Source organism: Primulina huaijiensis, chromosome 3, assembly GCF_012295235.1.
Source record: "Primulina huaijiensis isolate GDHJ02 chromosome 3, ASM1229523v2, whole genome shotgun sequence".
Lineage (NCBI taxonomy): Eukaryota > Viridiplantae > Streptophyta > Magnoliopsida > Lamiales > Gesneriaceae > Primulina > Primulina huaijiensis.
The window spans coordinates 29,504,377-29,521,158 of NC_133308.1; the positions used below are offsets into that span (position 1 = coordinate 29,504,377).

Below are 16,782 nucleotides of genomic sequence, written 5' to 3' on the forward strand. Positions count from 1 at the left end.
GTAGATAACGGAATATATGTTTAATTCCGTTCCAATGTCTCTTTGTTGGATATGTGCTAAATCTTGCCAATAAATTTACGGCAAAAGATATATCAGGCCTTGTACAATTTGTAAGATACATAAGGGCACCGATAGCACTTAGATATGGTACTTCTGGACCAAGAATATCTTCATCATCTTCACATGGACGGAATGGATCCTTTTCTATGTTTAATGATCTAACAACCATTGGAGTACTTAAAGGATTTGATTTGTCCATATTAAAACGTTTAAGGATCTTTTCTGTATAATTTGTCTGGTGAACAAATATTCCACATTCTTTTTGTTCAATTTGTAAACCCAGACAATACTTGGTTTTTCCAAGATCCTTCATTTCAAATTCTTCTTTCAAGTATGACACAACTTCTTGAATTTCCTTATTTGTTCCAATGATGTTTAAATCATCAACATATACAGCAATAATTACGCATCCGGATGTTGTTTTCTTAATGAAAACACAAGGGCATATTGAATTATTTACATATCCCTTTTTCATCAAGTGATCACTTAGCCTATTATACCACATTCTGCCGGATTGCTTCAACCCATATAATGATCTTAGTAATTTCACAGAATAACATTCTCTGGGTTTTGAACTTTGTGCTTCAGGCATCTTAAATCCTTCAGGGATTTTCATATATATATTACTATCAAGTGATCCATATAAGTAGGCTGTAACAACATCCATAAGACGCATTTCTAAATTTTCAGATACTGCCAAGCTAATCAAATACCGAAACGTAATTGCATCCATCACAGGAGAATACGTTTCTTCATAATCAATTCCAGGCCTTTGAGAAAAACCTTGTGCAACAAGTCGAGCTTTATATCTTACTATTTCATTTTTCTCATTTCGCTTTCGAATAAAAACCCATTTGTATCCAACAGGTTTTACACCTTCAGGTGTAAGGACTATAGGTCCAAAAACATTACGTTTATTTAGCGAATCCAATTCAACCTGGATGGCATCTTTCCATTTTATCCAATCCTGCCGATTTTTACATTCACCAAAAGATTTTGGTTCATGATCTTCATTATCATTTATGATGTCGATTGCCACATTATAAGAAAATATATCATCAATTTCTTCTATATCTTTTCGGTTCCATATTTTTCCAGTATTAATATAATTGATAGAGATTTCATGATTCTCGTCAGTTTGTGGTTCTGACAAAACATTTTCATCATCATGTGTTTCTTCAGGAACATCATTCTCTATTTTGTGATCATTATGTGTTTCTTCAGGAACATCATTCTCTATTTTGTGATCATTGTGTTTCTCTATGAATTTTCTTTTTCGAGGATTTTTATCCTTGGAACCAACTGGCCTTCCACGCTTCAGGCGTTTAATGACATCATGACTATCTTCAATTTGTTTCTTCGGAATTTCAATTCGAGCAGGGGCATTTGCAGCATGTATATATGATTTAGTTACCCCTTTTGTGTCTGCAAATGCATCTGGTATTTGATTTGCTATTCTTTGCAAGTGCACAATTTGCTGTACATCTTTTTCACATTGTTTTGTTCTTGGATCCAGATGTAACAATGATGATACATACCATGTAATTTCTTTTTCGGTATGTTTCTGTTCTCCCCCTAACATTGGGAAGATTTCCTCATTAAAATGACAATCAGCAAAACGTGCTGTGAACACGTCGCCTGTCTGTGGTTCAAGATATCGAATGATCGATGGACTATCATAACCAATATAAATTCCAATCTTTCTTTGAGGTCCCATTTTCTTTCGTTGAGGTGGTGCAATAGGCACATACACCATACATCCAAAAATTCTCAGATGAGAAATGTCTGGTTCTTTACCAAATGCAAGCTGCAATGGGGAGTATTTATGATATGCACTTGGTCTGATGCGAATTAATGAAGCAGCATGTAAAATTGCATGTCCCCATATAGAAATAGGGAGCTTTGTTTTCATAATCATTGGTCTAGCAATCATTTGCAGACGTTTAATCAATGATTCAGCCAATCCATTTTGAGTATGTACATGAGCAACAGGATGCTCAACAATGATTCCCATAGACATACAATAATCATTGAAAGTCTGGGAAGTAAATTCACCAGCATTATCAAGTCTAATTTTCTTGATTGTATAATCGGGAAATTGATTCCTCAATTTTATTATTTGAGCAAGTAATCTTGCAAATGCAACATTTCGAGTTGACAATAAACATACATGTGACCATCTGCTGGAGGCATCAATCAATACCATAAAGTATCTGAATGGTCCACATGGTGGATGGATTGGTCCACAAATATCACCCTGAATACGTTCAAGAAACATTGGTGATTCAGTTTGGATTTTGGCTGGTGATGGTCTTATAATAAGTTNTTTTTGGGATGAGTTATAAAAATAACTATCTCTATTGTTTTCAAAACCACGGCCTCGACCACGACCACGACCAATTCCACGTCCACGTCCACGACCACGACCTCGACCTCGACCAAAACCTTGTCTTTGAATTTGATTTTGGTTTCCAGGTTTAAATTCATTTTTACTTACAACATTTACTTCTGGAAATGCTGATGATCCTGTTGGTCGGGACTGATGATTTCTCATTAGTAGCTCGTTGTTTTTTTCCGCCACAAAAAGACAGGCGATGAGCTCAGAATATCTCGCAAATTCACGCACTCTATATTGTTGCTGTAAAGTTATATTTGATGCGTGAAACGTGGAAAATGTTTTTTCAAGCATTTCCGATTCTGTGACCTCATGTCCACAAAATTTTAGCTGCGAGATTATTCGATACATCGCTGAATTGTAATCACTGACTTTCTTAAAATCTTGGAATCTTAACATATTCCATTCATCACGGGCGGTCGGAAGTATAACTTCCCTTATATGTTCAAATCTTTCTTTCAATCCTTTCCACTGAGTCATGGGATCTTTTTCGATGAGATATTCACATTTTAAACCTTCATCGAGATGTCGACGCAAAAATATTATAGCTTTTGTTTTTTCTTGTGATGAAGATATACCATTTTCTTTAATGGTCTCGCTTAGACCCAATGACTCAAGATGCATTTCTACATCNCTGTAGTGTTATATTTGATGCGTGAAACGTGGAAAATGTTTTTTCAAGCATTTCCGATTCTGTAACCTCATGTCCACAAAATTTTAACTGCGAGATTATTCTATACATCGCTGAATTGTAATCACTGACTTTTTTAAAGTCTTGGAATCTTAACATATTCCATTCATCACGGGCGGTCGGAAGTATAACTTCCCTTATATGTTCAAATCTCTCTTTTAATCCTTTCCACAGAGCCATGGGATCTTTTTCGATGAGATATTCACATTTTAAACCTTCATCAAGGTGTCGTCGTAAAAATATTATAGCTTTTGCTTTTTCTTGCGATGAAAATATACCATTTTCTTTAATGGTCTCGCTTAGACCCAATGACTCAAGATGCATTTCTACATCAAGAGTCCATGGCATATAATTTTTCCCAGTAATATCAAGAGCGATGAATTCGAGCTTTGCCAAGTTTGCCATGGTGGTACTAAAAATTACGATGCATTTTATTAGTTAATGAATATTGCAATACAAAGTAATGGATAAACAACAAGTACAAGTATTCGTAAAAATAAAGAAAACACACGAGGAGGATATTCTCCGATAAATACAAGACTGGTGAGTATGATAACCAAAATAATTAAAAATAACCTNGTGGAAAATGTTTTTTCAAGCATTTCCGATTCTGTAACCTCATGTCCACAAAATTTTAACTGCGAGATTATTCTATACATCGCTGAATTGTAATCACTGACTTTTTTAAAGTCTTGGAATCTTAACATATTCCATTCATCACGGGCGGTCGGAAGTATAACTTCCCTTATATGTTCAAATCTCTCTTTTAATCCTTTCCACTGAGTCATGGGATCTTTTTCGATGAGATATTCACATTTTAAACCTTCATCAAGGTGTCGTCGTAAAAATATTATAGCTTTTGCTTTTTCTTGTGATGAAGATATACCATTTTCTTTAATGGTCTCGCTTAGACCCAATGACTCAAGATGCATTTCTACATCAAGAGTCCATGGCATATAGTTTTTCCCAGTAATATCAAGAGCGATGAATTCGAGCTTTGCCAAGTTTGCCATGGTGGTACTAAAAATTACGATGCATTTTATTAGTTAATGAATATTGCAATACAAAGTAATGGATAAACAACAAGTACAAGTATTCGTAAAAATAAAGAAAACACACGAGGAGGATATTCTCCGATAAATACAAGACTGGTGAGTATGATAACCAAAATAATTAAAAATAACCTCGTGAAAGCCATCTTCTTTTTTTCTTCGAAAATTTGATGAAGAATAATTTTTAGAGAAGAAGAGAAAGTTGGAGTGATTGAATGTATTTGTGAGATTGTATTTATAGAGCAAAAACTAGCCGTTTTGTTACCGTTTATTACCGTTGGTGTATAAGAAAATAAATGTATGTATTTGTATAATTTTATGGTAATAATATGGTGTATATAGTATTAGTCATATTTAAATAATTATGTATATCATATCACATTATTATAATTAGGTGTCATAAGTTATTTTGTTTAAAAACCTTATAGGCTTTTATACTTGTCGTATCCCTTACCGGGAGTGTGGGATGTCGTCTTAACATCCTCCCAGGATTTATAACAAGTTTTTTGAAAAATTTATTTTTATTATTTATAATAACATTATATTATATAGTAAATATATAAACAATAAATAAATAAACAATAAAATAAATATTATTACTTTTGTTATCTTTTTCTTCTGTTTTGGAGCTTGGAAAAATATGGAGGACTTTTAGAGCTTCGTGCTGATAACGTGTTGTGAAAAAGTAAAAATTTACGGTAAAAAGTAAAAATCTCAAATTCTCAAAATTATCACACTACACAGTACACACTTTATAATATTTTTCTCTCAACTCAATTGTGATTTTTTTCACAAATGAGAGATCTATTTATAGAAATTTTTTACAAATAATCCAAAAATAAATTACATCATTACCTTCATCATCACACACAAATTTCAATATTCAACACCTAATTTTACCTAATTTTCAACATTCAAATATTCAATACACACATTTTAAATATTATTTTTCAACAATATCATAATTTTAGGTATTAAAGATAATTTACGTATTAATTACAATAATAATTCTATTTTAAAAATTAATCATGATTTAAATCTTATAATAATATTATTAATTACAATAATAATTTGAAAAATGCAACGTGTTTAGTGTATTAGTATCATATATATCCCCACATTTTTATTAAAGCACATAAATTTGATTTATCAAAAGATTGAACCAAAAGTTATAATAATTTGAAAAATGCAACATATCATGTCGATTTACCAATAGTTATATCTTATGATAATTGTGCAGCTCAAATATTTTAAATTGTATAACAGCTCTAGACATGTTACGATTGTATGACCGAGTAGAGACAAGAATTACACCCTAACATAAGAGATTATAATAATTAAATCATTCAATTGTTATTAGAAAATTTGTTTTAGTCTTAACAATATATATACATTTATAAATATTGAATCAAGTTCTGAGTCAAAATGTAGACTTTTTTCATCAAGATTTATTGAATGTAAAAAACAAACTAGGATGTCCATAGATACTATGAGATTATGTTCAAAGGCATAAAACTTCAAGTTGACTATCCATTAATGGACTTTAATTACTCAACGAATATATTGATAATTTCATAGGGTTCCTATATTTTGCAAACAATACTTTTTTATATATATAATAAAACATTCATTACATATAGGTAGTTCTCTTATCCACTCAGCACATGACAGATATGTTGAGAGATTAAATCATGATAATCAACTATGATATAAAAATCAGTGACCATAATGTGTTTCATGTACTGAGTAGACGAGAATACTACTCATATGAGTAGAACCAAATAGGTATTACACAATCAAACCCTTCCAAATTAATCGCACGGTTGGCTAGAAAATGAGCCGCTGAATGCACCGATCTTCTCATGTGCTTTGGATGAAGGAAAGACGGGATCTCAAGAAGAGAACGAGACGAGAAATCCATACTTGATTATGCATGCATACGGGAAGTCTAAATTGTGTACGCGTAAATCGGTCATTTAACTACTTAATGTAATGTTCAGTTTCAATTTCCTCGACAAGTTGGTATGTCGAAACAAGATATTTTGAAGGGAAAAAAAAAAAACCCAAATCCAAAACGTGTGACTAGAACGAAATCAATGGTCACACCTATCACCTTTATTCATTCTGTGTTTCTATTCTATACCAAATTTGCTTAGACATTATATACCCGTGAAATCAAATCACTAGCCTTTTTTGGGCGACTCTTCTACTTAACAATTTTTCCGACAATTTCATCCCGAAAATCCAACTTTTCTCATCTTATCATATTGTCAAAAATGGATATAAATTTTTACATGCTACAATCGGAAATCTACACCAGATACAGTCCTCGCCTATAAAACACGAGATCTTATTTTAAAATTAAAAAAAAAAATTCAACTTAAATACTTGGTTTTGAAGAATAATTTGATACCCATCCAATGCATTAGATAGGTATCAAATTCAAAATGCTCATTGCCCATCTCTAGTAGATAAACCATTTTCAAGTTAGTCAATAGCCAAACAAGCATTAACAGCAACAAAGAAATGCTTGGGACTGCACCAAAATATTAATGAAGTTTTATGTTAAATCTCATATAAACTGAAACTTTGAAATTCAAGGTCGAAAGATCGCATTAATGCTGAAGCTTCGTACATCTTTCTTAAAACTGTACGAAGAATAGTGTGCACTAGCTTATATCAGTGTATCTTTTAACCTGCTTAATAGGCAGGATCTTGATTAACATATAAGACAAAGAAGCAACAAGCGGGTGTAGCAAATCTTGAATCTTGCCACAAAATACACATAGCTACCACATTCGCTAAGCTAAATGTTAAACTGCAGTCATGTTATAGTGTATCGAAACAATTACAGTCGTAAAATGGAATTAAAACTTGCAAAAACATGACATCTTCACCCAAAGATCTGCCCCTACCAGAATCCTAATTCGATCAATGTGTGTGTCACCTGTCAATGAGACAAACTGGATTAAAAATATAAATATAGAATCTAGCTCAAATCTAACCGCAACACCCACCTTCCTAACCAAGCCGAGCGTTGGGGTAACTGGAATCGAAAACAAAAGGACATCAAATTTTCAAATTTCACATTACAACTAGCCCTAACCAAAGTGGACACAAACAGCACAAGTTCATACCTATAAGAGTATCCTCAGCGTTTGGGGTGATTCTGGCCCCTTTCCTGGTTTATCAAGCGTGCATTACTAGCTCCATCTGCAGGTCCATCAAACGTTTCCGGTCCGCTACTCTTGTGTGGTCCAACTGGCTGGTATTCATAGTGAGCACTCCGCCTCTGCCTTTCCCGAAATCTATGTGCGTGAGTTGGCCTATTTTCTTGGCTCAAATCCCAATCTCCACGTGATTCATGGCCTCTCATAGTTCTGGAGTTTTGTTTGCCAATTCTCCTTGAGCCTGTTGAGATATCGTGCTCATGCTTAATATCTGTATTTGCAAAAGGAGCTGATTCAGTGGAGTTGATGGGATCTTGGTTCAGTGAAAAGGGAGGCTCTTTTGCTGAGGAAGGCTTCTTTTCTCTGTCAAACTCTTGCTGATTGCCTGCAACTGACTCCTCAACCACATTAGATTCAGAGACAGATTGGCCAGGCTGAGGTCGATACGAATTGCGGCTTCGCTTATCATTTTGAGGTAAAACTTGCACTGTTTTTTGAGATGGATGATCCTTCTTCGAGGCCCCGGTTATTTCCGTTGTCACAGTTTCAATTCCAGTAGTTTTGTTTCCATGCAAATTATTTGCAAATTTGGAATTCAACTTGGGCTTCCAATGAGACAAAGGCTGATCTCCACGACTCCGACTATCTTTTGAAACAATAGTCCTATCTAGACGGTCCACATCTGCAGCAGACACAGTGCCACTTCCATCAATTTCATTACAAAGAATATCCCCATGATCAGGATTATTTCCTGTGCTTCGAGGAACCCAAGGTAGGTTCCTTTTTCCTCGGACGGTTGGCCCTTGATCTTTCATGGCAGGAATTTTGCTCACTGCAGATGTGGTTGTGTTATCGGAGATGCTATGGCTATCAGAAGTATCAGCATTTGCTGAATTTGTCACAGAATTTATGAATTGATGTTGTTCTGTAGATTTTGGGACGTCCTTAGAAGGTTCAGATATCAGGGCAGGACCGAGAGTCACACCTTTCATATGGGATGAATCAGTTGGAGCCGGTTGCCACCATTTTCCATGCTCCTTTTTATGAATCTTATGCTTATCTTCACCCTCCTTTGTCTCTACTTTAGACGCAATGAGTACAGTCACAGAGCCCACAGGTTGAGGGCTTACAGTGCCGAAAGATCCAAATTGTAAAATCCCAGGAACCTCATCTGATTTAAGCATGTTCATTGGAGAAGGCATATGTGGAGTGTTTCCCTGCTGAGCAAGTTCCATAGCCACAGGCTTCGGAACATATCTCTCCATTTCAGCCCTCTTTCCTTTTGAATTACTCTGTGCCATATTGTCACTGTTTGTGGCATTGTCCGCTTCCAGAGTAGATTTTTTGTCAACTTCAGTTCCACACTCGGCTTTGTTCTGCGTGCGCACAGGGGCCCAAATAACAGCATCACTATTATGATGAACGTCCATAAACTTATTGGGCTGTTGACTTCTCAAAGTTCTTCGAAAAGGCTGACGTTTCAACTGATTTGCTACTCTGTTGTGAGCTTCTTCATTGGGTAAAGAAGAGAACGCCTTGGCATTCTTCGCTTCTACATCGAGATCAGCCACTGTTGCTACCGAGCAATCCAGGTTTGACCAAGAAGCCTTGGACTCAACATTTTCAACAGACGGCTTTCCAGGATTACTGTCCGACAGAACTGGAGATAAAACAGGAAAAACAGGGGTCTCATCCAATTTGTGTTTATTTCTACTGCTATTGCTTTTCCTTCTCTGCTGGACTGAAGGCTCAGCCACAGTGTTGGAAGTGTTGAGCATGTTTGACTCGTAAACTGATTGAATTTCACTTGAAGAAGCCTCAGTTGAAGTAAAATTAGTAGGAACGCTCACAAGATCTTCTGGTGCCTCAGATGCAATATTTGCAACAGATTTTTCATGCGAACTCTTCACCAATGATTTATTCTGCTTTTGTTTATAGCCTATTCGATTGTGTTTAGAGATGCCTCCATCATTGAACTGCATGCCAACTTTCCTAGCATTGCGTGGATCTTTCATATGCGAAGATTGACCATGTGACAGATTAGGTTCCATTTGTTGAGGTGGCTCCATAGGCAAATTTTTGGACACTTCAACAGATTCCCCAGACTGACTGATACTACTCTCCAGAGAAGTAACATTAAAATCGGAGACTAGATTTTGACAAGGAGCTTGAAACTTTGGATCAACCAACACTGTTCCCCCAAGGGTGCACAATATCTCTTGCTCCCCATAGATGTCATCAAAGGACTCGGCTGTCTCCTTTTTGTTTGCAGTTTCACCTACTTGGGTTCGACGATTCAGTTCTTCTAATTTAGCAAAAGCCTTGGCCTTCTGCTCTCTTGTGCGTTCTTCCTCTTCCTTGTGTAATTGCAGCACACGTTGCTTTGCCAATTCTCTTCTCCTGGCACGCTGGTTAAAACACACAGATAAGGTGACAAACTTTTAGATGCATTCAACTTGTAGAGAAGAATAATCACTTAAATAAGAGAACCTGTTCTTGGATATCAGATGGATCAGATGTTTCCTCAGCAGGTTCTCCTTCAATCTTCCTTACAGTATCTATCATAGAGTCTTCAGCAGTCTTTCCAGCATCATTAGGGTCACGTAAACGATTAACTCTACCGTGCCCACCATGATATGAGCTCCTATAAATTTAAGATGTATTGTTTAGCAAGGGACATGGAAAGAAAAACAAAAAGATTAAAAGAAACAATTCCAATCGGACCTGGATACAGCAGAGGTTGATTGTTTCGGAACATTCACTTGATGCAGGGCAGAGCCAAAATCTATAGATGTGGGAACCATTTCAAAAGATCCAGCAGCATTAGAACCTTCAACAGAACAATTATGCATCTTCTTTTCAACTTGAAACCGACTCCTACACTCCTCCCTGTTGAACACATTAGGGGAATCAGACTGTCCATCGGAAGAAACATGAAACTTTGCATTTAGAACTTGTTTCTGTATCAGTACTGAATCTTTTGTAACCCCTTGTAAAGATGGATTTCTCTCATTAGCAAGAGGTATCTCACACCCTTCTGTCGGAAAAGATGCCACATTTGGTAATTCAGTGGTCAAATCATCATTAACCAATTTTCCACTACCCATGCTCTCAATGGACCTTACTCTGACGCTGTCTGATGGATGTCCTTGATGTTCAAAATTGCAGACAGTATTGTCATTTCGTACTGTCCTCTTGGCATAGTTGTCGTTTTCCACACCCTCTTCAGCCCCCCACTCATTATTCTGGGATGTCATTGTAGGAAGGCTATCTTTTCCAGAATACAAAACATTAGGACGTATATCCCGATCCCAGTTTTCTTCTTCATCCTTCTGATACCAGTCACTACGATTCTTAGAGGGAACTCTTTGCTGTGACTGGTGATCAGTTTCCATTTGTACTGGCAATGTTTTACCAGAAGGACCATGTCCGATGGTGCCACCAGGGAAATTAGCAGGATCATGAGCACCCAGTGCTTGAAAACCATTGTATGAAGGGGGCCTTGGTGTCATAAATGGGATTTCCCGTTCGTTGCTGCAATAGCCCCTTGGCGGTCCATAATAGCCCTCAAAAGTCATTTGGCCTGGTGGAACTGGGGGGCCTCGGTAGAATTCAGGCCTAAATGGTATACCTGGCCGTGCATAGGCATCGGGCATCGGCGGCCTGTATATATCTCCATTTCTGGGATGGCTTCCTCTAGGACCAGACCCTGCAGGTGGAACCGACTGTGCACCACCTACAGCCGGATGTGAAATCTGAGAAGGATAATAAGGAAATGGTTCCATCGGAAAGCCACCAGGAGCAACATGACCTCCGAATGAAGGTCCTGGAGGACGACCCCTATACCAAGGACCAGCTGGGGCATTAAAAGGAGGACTGTGCCAGGCATCAAAGTGTTGAGAAGGAATATTGGTGTTGAAATACTGCTGGGGCTCCCCTTGCCAATTTTCCATTCTAGGGAAGATGCCATCTTCAGCAGTCCGGGGACGATCAGTCCTCAATATATTCATAGTTCCACATTGGGCATCTGTACTAAAAGAAGCAAAGCGTTACAATAGATTTGAAAGAACTACAATGATAATGGAATGTAATAAATACAGGATAGCAAAGTTATAAGATATAAGAAAGATCCACAAAAGACAAACAAGTACAGACCAGCGTGAAATTTTGCATCCTCTTCTTTTGCCCGAGCTGTTCTATCAAAAGCTGAGCTAGGACGGCAATTATCTGTTGAAAAATGATGAGCAAAAGTGAGCCATGCAAACATAATATACTGCACAAGATGTAAATACACGTACACAAAACACAAGGCAACAACAAAGAGAAAAGGAGAAAATAAAAGTCTAATAATCTAGAGGTTTAATAATAAAACATATCAGACCAGATGATCTAGCTTCTAGATAAAGGAGTAAGAACAATTTCAGATGGTTCAAATAACTGAAATGGACATTAGCTTGCATCATCAAATATGAAACTCATTTGCTTGACGCATGAAAATGCAACGGCGGGGACAGCCAAGTTCAAATTATACAATAATTGAGAAGCATCAATAACTGACAACCATGCAGTCATTCTGCGTATACAACTAACAACCTTGTGATTTCATATTCATCGCGGAATTTTCTTTCTCGGAACCGAGAGTCGGAAAATCTCCGGAACTCAGGGAGAATCCATCTTCCTTGTAGGATTTTACACCCTGCAATTTTACAAAAACAGCTGGCACATTAAGAAATCTGCAGCAGTACTCTACAAATACATGCTCACGAACATGGTTCATCGCTATATCTCTAAAACATATGTAACTGAAGAAAATCGAACTAGTTGCTTTCACTAAGTATATTGTTACTGGTAGATGTCTAGTAACAAGGTTGACCCTACCAATCTTTCTCCGACACCACTTGCACCCCATGCAGTTGAACTTTCAGATACCGGCTCCGAAAATCTTGAAACCTGAGAGCTGTTAGGTCTGGTTTCTGCACTTCGGGGGCGCAACGATGTCTGGTTTGATGTCAATGACCCAGAAGCCGTCGAAGGTCTAGAATTTGAACCCCATGCATTGGCAACGGGTACATTTGTCCTGTCACTTTCAGAAGTTGATGGTCGAGTTCCACTTCCACCAGATGAAGGACGTCCACTGACATGACTATGTGCAGTATTTCTACCATCAGCATTAGGCGCAGAAGAGATCCATGCATTTGAGCCAGAGGAAGATGGACGACTCCCCCAGCTAAGAGTACCCCTGCAAAGAAACAAAGCTTGCATCAATTTAATAGAAAACAACAAAAGCAACTCAAAACATTGTTATACTGAGCAGAAAATTCAGAAAACAGCTGAAAGGCATTCATGCTGCATAAGGCAAAAAGAAAATCACTAAACACTCACTTGGGAACTATTTCAACATTGGGATCAAGACCATGATTCTCTAACCTTCAAATAGAGTAGGGTAACTTGTTAGAAAGTATACTCAGAAATGTAAATGTTTAGATAGAAGTGAGGATCCAGCCAGGCTACACATACTTTTGGCTTGGTAAATTCAAGGGTTTTGGAACAGAAACTTTCCCTAAAACTGTCATTCCACCCCGTCTTGCAGAAGCCCACCTACAAGGTGAGTCGTCATTAGAAAATGAATTTAGAACTCAAACCTACACTTATCTAAAGAAAACCAGAAGCATCCAAAATAAGTTTCCAAATCCCATAAACACGAAAATTCAAGAGGCGCTAAATGCATCTCCCCAAGAATGAAACAAACACAATGACGTAGGTTGGCAGCTAATCAGAGAAGGTAACCCAGAAATATAGTCAAAACTGACAACATACAATAACACAACAAATATTGTAAACGAAATAAAGAATCCGAAAACAATTCAACCACAAACAACTTTGAGGAAAACACAAAAAACTCAATACTGAACCCAAAAGAATTATATATCTTCATAACAGCAACAAGCATCCAATAAAATTTGCATATATACTGTAGTATCACCAATAAGTTCAAAAACTGAGGGTATTTCAACAATTAATAGAGCCTTAATTGAATAGCCATCTTCTTTTTATTTGTAACGGTTCAACTTCAGTCAAATCTACTTGAGCTTTCATAGTAAAGAAAAAATACATATTTAAGTACCTTCGTTCTCCAGCCAACATACTTGAATTCATTGTCAAACGGAAAAGCCAATCTCATTCAAAAAAACTTCAGGCAACCTACACAAATAAGGAAACAAGACGTCGATCGGGGGAATATTCAAACTGAGTGATATTAAATGAAATAAAAGTTAGAAAATGCATAAAATAGTAATAACAATTTATGGTTATATATATTATATTAAGCAAAATAAACGAATGAAGAACAATGCGTTTAAATGAAAAATAAGCACGTAAAACTATTGTCCATTTTGCAAAAAAATTCCTAAAAACATGGAATTTCATTCCTAGGTACCAAGAATATTCAGTCTCAAACCCGTCCCCAGGCCAATTTTTAGACTCGGGTGCCAGCCTCCGATGAGGCCCTTTAGTTGCCTGTGCTAGCACTTTCATCATAGTTCATGAGACATAGAAACTACTTTATAAAATAAAATAAAAAGAACGAGGAGATTCTGCACTAATCAATCCAAACTCAAAAAGAATCTCTTCAACAGCTTCATGTCAACTACACTGTCTCTGAACCCAGAGAGTTAGCAATCAACAGACCAATATTATAAGCCAGGCACATAAAATTCAACCAGCTAGGTCAGACTGGGGTAGAACTTTCCCACAAGGTTAAGGTGGGAAAATTTTCAAATAGCATTGCCTAAAATAAGAATTATCACACTATCACATAAATTTGAAAAAAGTTAATTGTACTAATAAACTTCTAAATGAAACTAATGACATTCCAAGTTTTTTAATGGATCTGTGTCAATCTCAAAGAAAACAAGGAATATCATATAAAATGAGATGTGTTTTAGTATTTGATCAAATTAATTAGCAAAATAAAGTTCACAATACTAGAGTTTTCAAAATCTTACAATATTAAGATAAAATGTTACATATTAAATAAGGAGATAATTACATATCAAACTGCCACAAAAATCATACAACTAAATATCAACTTCACATGGTCAATATAATAGTAAATTAAATATAAGAAAGAGTGAAAAAAATCATTTACACAAACTCGGGATAGTCGATTTGAAAAGAAGTTATACACAATACATAAATACTGATTAAAAATTAAAATTAAATAAAACTCATCAAAAAGTTCACCCCTTCCATTGAAATTTTACTTTTCCAGAGCCTCAATAAAAACTATATCAATATCAAATGTAAAGATGTAAATAGTGAGAGTAGAAGTGTCAATTCAGCCTTCTGAAACTACAGAGGGCCCATGCATGCCAACGTTGTGGCCCTAAAAGATTTAAAAAAAAGGTGGAATACATAATATACAATTGTTATTTTTTTTAGCTCCAAAAAACAGAAGACCACTTTATTTTTCTGACGGACATTTTTTAATCTGTGCAGTGAGAAAACCAAAACGAGGTTTCAAGGTCTCGTCATACCATTTCACTCTAGTTATTAGAGACAAAAAGGTCCAAGAGAAACTTCTTTGTCACAAGACCGATGGTTTGTGGCATGCACTCCCCGTAAGGTATGCTCCTCTACCATAAGGTCCCACAGTTAAATACACAAACACCCAATCAACTAGAAGTTTCTTAAAATTCTAAGCATTGCACCAGATACTCAACCAACTGCAGCAGATGTGCATCGGATCCAAATGACGAGGTTTTTTTGTGTAGAAAATGACGAGGTTTTCACTTGATGGAACACCCAGATATGAGCAAAGCTCTAAGTATTTAAATGAGCAAAAGCCGTAAATCCAACTATTGTAATTGAGGAAAAAAACAGCACATGAACAGCGCTGATAATTTGTCAAGCTGTAATATACTACCAGCCACATCAAGGTGACTCAGCATAATCATCCTGCGATTGAATCTACTGTTTGTAATACAATCACAACAACAAAAACGAGCTGCGTCTCTCTCTCTCCCAGTATATCCAGTTAATTGAAGAAAGTAATCCCAAAGATTCATATGCACAACTATTCATGCAAATAATACATATAAAGGCGTCCTCGTCCGCTGCAATGATTAGTCACAATAATCGATACCTCAAATACCAATATTGAAACCCTAGATCCCATTTCCTACACCAAATTTCAATCCCAAATCCTACTTTACAATTGAATAAGCACACAACAGCATAAAAATTAAGAAAGAAATCAAACCCGAGAGAAGGAAACAGCTTGTCGGATCTGCGGAAGGCCTCGATCTTCGAGAATTACAATTTTGAACAACAGAGGAAAAATATTTGAAAAGTTGAATGGGTACGTAGATTTTAACGCATCAATAAAGGTGCGAGACTGTGTATTTAGGGCGTGTGACTAGGGCTGTGGCGAGTAACGGTGGTTGTCAGGGATCGGGGAAAAGTGGAGGGAGGAGGAGAGACGGGGTGAACCGATCCTAAGTTTGAACCGCCGCAAAGGCAATCAAATAGAGAACCTACTCTGTTTATCAAAAAATACTATATATTTATATTAATCTTTTTTTTCGATTAAAATTACCAATAATAAGCCCATTAAAATATTTTGGTCTATCACAAATTAATGAAACTGTTTGTATATTATTAACAAATTAATATAATTTCTATTTATTTATTTTTGTGGCTCAAATATATTGCGACATGCCCGAACAATAATGTGTCGATGAAAAAAAAATCGAACTCATAATAATTAGTTTTACACTCATCAACTTAGACACATCGCAATTATATTATTTGTTTTTTATATAAAAATAATAATGAATAGGGCTAGTTGTCTATTTGGAACTTACAACAAGAAGAAATTTTGATCTTACCAACTTTGCAGTTGAGTTATCATCATCTTCCACTGAAATTGAGACATTGTTTTGCTTACTGTGCAGTCTTTCCTAATAAGGACGCAAAAATTTACGAAGAGGAGTTGATACTTTGTTGGATAGCTCATGGGTATATTTCATCGAAAGAAATATTGGAGGAGGAGGCTATTGGTAAAAAATATGGCATGAACTGGTCTTGAGATATTTATTCCAAGAAGTAAGGACAAATCGTAAAGGAACGACATTCACAATGCATATATGGTCTTGTTCATGATCTCGCTTAATCAGTGATGGAGGATAAAGTACCCAAGTTCAGGCACAATGCAACCATAAAAGTGCATTGAGAAGCAAAATCCGCCAAGTGAATTTGCAAAAACATTATGTAGCTTTCAATTCGAGATGGATTTATCATTAGTTTGAGAAATTCTAGATGCAAGTTGAACGAGCATGACAAAGTTTCCTTCCGCTGTTTGGATTTTGAAACATTTGAGGTACCTTCCCCCATTTTTTATGGCATCTCACTCAT

At 36.3% G+C, this 16,782-nt stretch overlaps 1 protein-coding gene across 3 annotated transcripts; it reads right to left on the reverse strand.

Moving 5' to 3' along the window:
• Positions 1-6,885: 6,885 nt before the first annotated feature.
• Positions 6,886-15,899, reverse strand: LOC140974521 (protein MODIFIER OF SNC1 1-like). 3 transcript variants are annotated; one of them, XM_073438012.1, is made up of 12 exons: positions 15,629-15,899; positions 13,493-13,569; positions 12,886-12,966; positions 12,751-12,795; positions 12,247-12,607; positions 11,962-12,064; positions 11,524-11,595; positions 10,093-11,395; positions 9,859-10,012; positions 7,336-9,776; positions 7,216-7,244; positions 6,886-7,145 (listed from the first exon to the last, which is right to left on the reverse strand). In XM_073438012.1, exons 2-10 carry the CDS (start codon positions 13,522-13,524, stop codon positions 7,350-7,352), a joined length of 4,578 nt encoding a protein of 1,525 aa, XP_073294113.1. In that variant the 5' UTR covers positions 13,525-13,569; positions 15,629-15,899; the 3' UTR covers positions 6,886-7,145; positions 7,216-7,244; positions 7,336-7,349. The 3 variants fall into 3 exon arrangements, with proteins under 3 accessions (XP_073294113.1, XP_073294115.1, XP_073294116.1); XM_073438014.1 differs by having other exon boundaries at positions 6,886-7,161; XM_073438015.1 differs by lacking the exon at positions 7,216-7,244.
• Positions 15,900-16,782: the final 883 nt, after the last annotated feature.

What these genes read in the sequence shown, in the direction of transcription:
- LOC140974521 (XM_073438015.1), bottom strand. Translation starts at nt 13,524, where the DNA reads ATGAATTCAAGTATGTTGGCTGGAGAACGAAG. An exon ending in GATGAATATGAAATCACAAG is followed by an intron (nt 11,596 to 11,961) that starts GTTGTTAGTTGT and finishes ATTTTTCAACAG; the next exon opens with ATAATTGCCGTCCTAGCTCA. An exon ending in CATCTGATATCCAAGAACAG is followed by an intron (nt 9,777 to 9,858) that starts GTTCTCTTATTT and finishes TGTTTTAACCAG; the next exon opens with CGTGCCAGGAGAAGAGAATT.